Here is a 3073-nt window from a genome sequence, read left to right on the forward strand (position 1 = left end):
TAAATGTCCCAAAACTAGGCCCAAGAGTCTTAAAATGGTGTTAGAGAAGCTTACAATCTTGTTGGGAAGGTGAAAGAGTTGAAAACAAAACTTAATTTTGAGAAACAGGGCGTGTGCGTACGCACAGGGGTGTGCGCGCGCACGCCCAGAATAAGTTTTAAAAAGTGTGCGTATGCATAGATGTGCGCGTACGCACAGGTACCAAAATTCATAAGGTCTGTTCACTCACACAAGCTGTGCTAGTGCTGCAAACAGACTGACCTTCCCAACGTGTGCGTGCGCACAGGGCTGTGCGTACGCACAGGTTGCAATTTCTCATTGGTGTGCGTGCACAAGCTGTGCTAGCGCTGTAAACAGAGAGCCTTCCCCTGCGTGTGCATACACACTGGTCTCTGTATCTGCACAGATTAAGATTTCGCTGAGTTGTGCATGCGCACATACCAGAAATCATAAAATTCTGCAACTTTGCAAAATTTTAGATTTTCAACACCAACTTTGACTGATCATAACTTCCTCTACATAATTCCAAATTTTTCAAAATTTATATCAATTTAAAGGGTTTTTGATGAACTTTAATTTAAACAAATTTCAATAAATTTTGAAAACTAAGGCAAAAGTTATAATCAGACAAAATTTACCAAAAACCAACTTTTACCTAATTTCACAATTCCTTGTAAAATACAACTAAAACCATACCAAACCATTCCAAACTCCAATTCTCATCGAAATCAACACTTTATATCATATTACACCATGCTTACCACATTTTCCTTCACCTTTCCTCATTCTCAACCTCAACATCAATATATCACATTATAATCAAACCTCATTAACCTTTTTTTCCCAACTACATTACCAAATCATCAACATTAATATCACATATATCAACACAATTCACTTCTCCATTTCACAAATCGTTCATCCTCATCATATCATTATCAAACTCAAAAAACATCAATTCATCATGAATCATCACATATCATCATTCAACAACTCAACAACCATTTAAATCCAAACCTATCTTATGGGTCACTAGCCCAAGTGTCCATGAATATTATATACTACATAAAGGAAACTAAAACCATACCTTGGCCGATTCCCAATATGTCCAAAACTCCAAAGTGAGCACAAAAAGCTCTCAACCACAATCCAAGCTTTCAATGTAACTCCAACAAGCACCAATAAGCTCCAATAGCTTTCAAACTCACAATTATGAAGCTATATACATATAAATCACCACAAATCAACCTAGGGCTCAATATAAATATGATCTCACAAAGGTTCAAGAGCTCTTACCTTTTCTAATAACTTTGGAAGCCAAAACCCAACACTAAGCAAGGATTAGAGTGAACCTAAACACCCAAAATCACAAAATCTCACTTAATCACAAACCCTAAAACTCGAAATTTTGGAGAGAATAACTGAGAGGGATTTGAGGTTTCCTTACCAGTTTATTCTATGGATTTTATAGAGCTCTTCACAAGGAACGTGTAGCCGCAAATGGTGCGGCGATCGGAGCTCTGTAGCTCAAGATATGAGCTTGTAAAGATGGAGGTGAATAGTGCTCAACTTCTTTTCCCTCTTCCTTCAATTTCTGATGTGTGTGTGTTTAATGAAGGGGGAAGTGCTGAATGGGTTCATTAATGAGCCCTTATATAGGTTGGGCTTGGGCCCAACTTGGGCTCGGTCCAACCTGTTAGCGTTTCTAGCCCGTTTGGTCCAACTTCGGGCCAAACCTTTAAAATTAACGCCCGGTTTTTCATTTCTAATCTTTTTCTATGGTTTTTGACTGTTTCCACTTTTTCTCACGCAGTACCGGGCATACTTGAATCGGTTCAACTGGTTTAATTGTCGGTTCACAGTTTTTCACGGTTTTTCGCAGAAAATACATTTTCTGACTCAGAAAGACTTACTGAGTCCAAAAATGATATTTAAATCCTCAAATTCTCACTCTAACTTTTCGGAATCTAATTTGGGAAATATAGTCACGTAATTAACCGGTTGATTAGTTACAGTTCTTACATTCTTCCCACCAAATAAGAAATTTTGCCCCCCAAAATTTGAATTACCTGAGAATAGCTCGGGATAATCCTTTCGCATCTCAGACTCCAATGCCCAAGTATGCTCTTCAACTCCTGCTCGCTCCCAAGCAACTTTAACCAATGACACTTCTTTTCCTCGTAGCTTCTTCACACTAGTGTCGTTGATTCCCACTGGTACCACTTGGAATGTCAAGTTCTCCCTCAACTCAACCGACTCAGGCTCTAACACATGAGCCACATCCGGCGTGTACTTACGAAGTTGTGACACGTGGAATACGTCATGCAAGTTAGACAGATGGGGCGGAAAATCTACTTGATACGCCACCAGCCTGAATCACCTTAGAATATCAAACGGTAGAATGAACCTGGGATTCAACTTCTTAGTCTTAATCGCTCTTCCAATTCCAGTTGTTGATGTAACCCTTAGAAATATATGTTCTCCTACTTCAAACTCTAACGGTTTCCTTCTCTGGTCCGCATAACTCTTCTGTCGACTCTGAGCAGTTAGCATCCTTGCACGAATCTTCTTAATGTTCTCAGTAGTCTCAGCTACCAAATCAGAACCCAAAACACTTACTTCACCCGATTCATACCAACAAAGTGGCGACTAGCACTTTCGCCCATACAAAGCCTCATACGGAGCCATCCCTATGCTCGCATGAAAGCTGTTGTTGTACGCAAACTCCACCAACGGCATGTAGCGGTCCCAACTTCCTGGTTGATCCAATACACATGCTTTCAGCATATCTTCTAACATCTGAATAGTCCTTTCTGACTGTCCATCTGTTTGCGGATGATGTGCCGTACTGAGACATAGCTTCGTACCGAAAGCTTTTTGGAAAGATCCCCCAATTCTTGATGTGAATTGGGGATCATGGTCCGATACTATGCTCGATGGCATACTGTGCAACCTTACTATCTCTTTTATATACAACCTTGCTAACTCCTCCATAGGGCAGTTTACTTGAATAGGCAGAAAATGAGCGGATTTGGTTAAGCGATCCATGATCACCCAAAGCACATCAAATCCC

General features: G+C 40.2%; 1 protein-coding gene across 1 annotated transcript; it reads right to left on the reverse strand.

The window, feature by feature from the left end:
- Positions 1–800: 800 nt before the first annotated feature.
- LOC107636358 (uncharacterized) lies at positions 801–2857 on the reverse strand. The gene is made up of 4 exons (XM_016339877.1): positions 2773–2857; positions 2408–2591; positions 2070–2371; positions 801–847 (listed from the first exon to the last, which is right to left on the reverse strand). Exons 1-4 carry the CDS (start codon positions 2855–2857, stop codon positions 801–803), a joined length of 618 nt encoding a protein of 205 aa, XP_016195363.1.
- Between the last annotated feature and the right edge of the window lie 216 nt (positions 2858–3073).

This window comes from Arachis ipaensis, chromosome B4, assembly GCF_059453495.1.
Source record: "Arachis ipaensis isolate K30076 ecotype BB chromosome B4, ASM5945349v1, whole genome shotgun sequence".
Classification (NCBI taxonomy): Eukaryota; Viridiplantae; Streptophyta; class Magnoliopsida; order Fabales; family Fabaceae; genus Arachis; species Arachis ipaensis.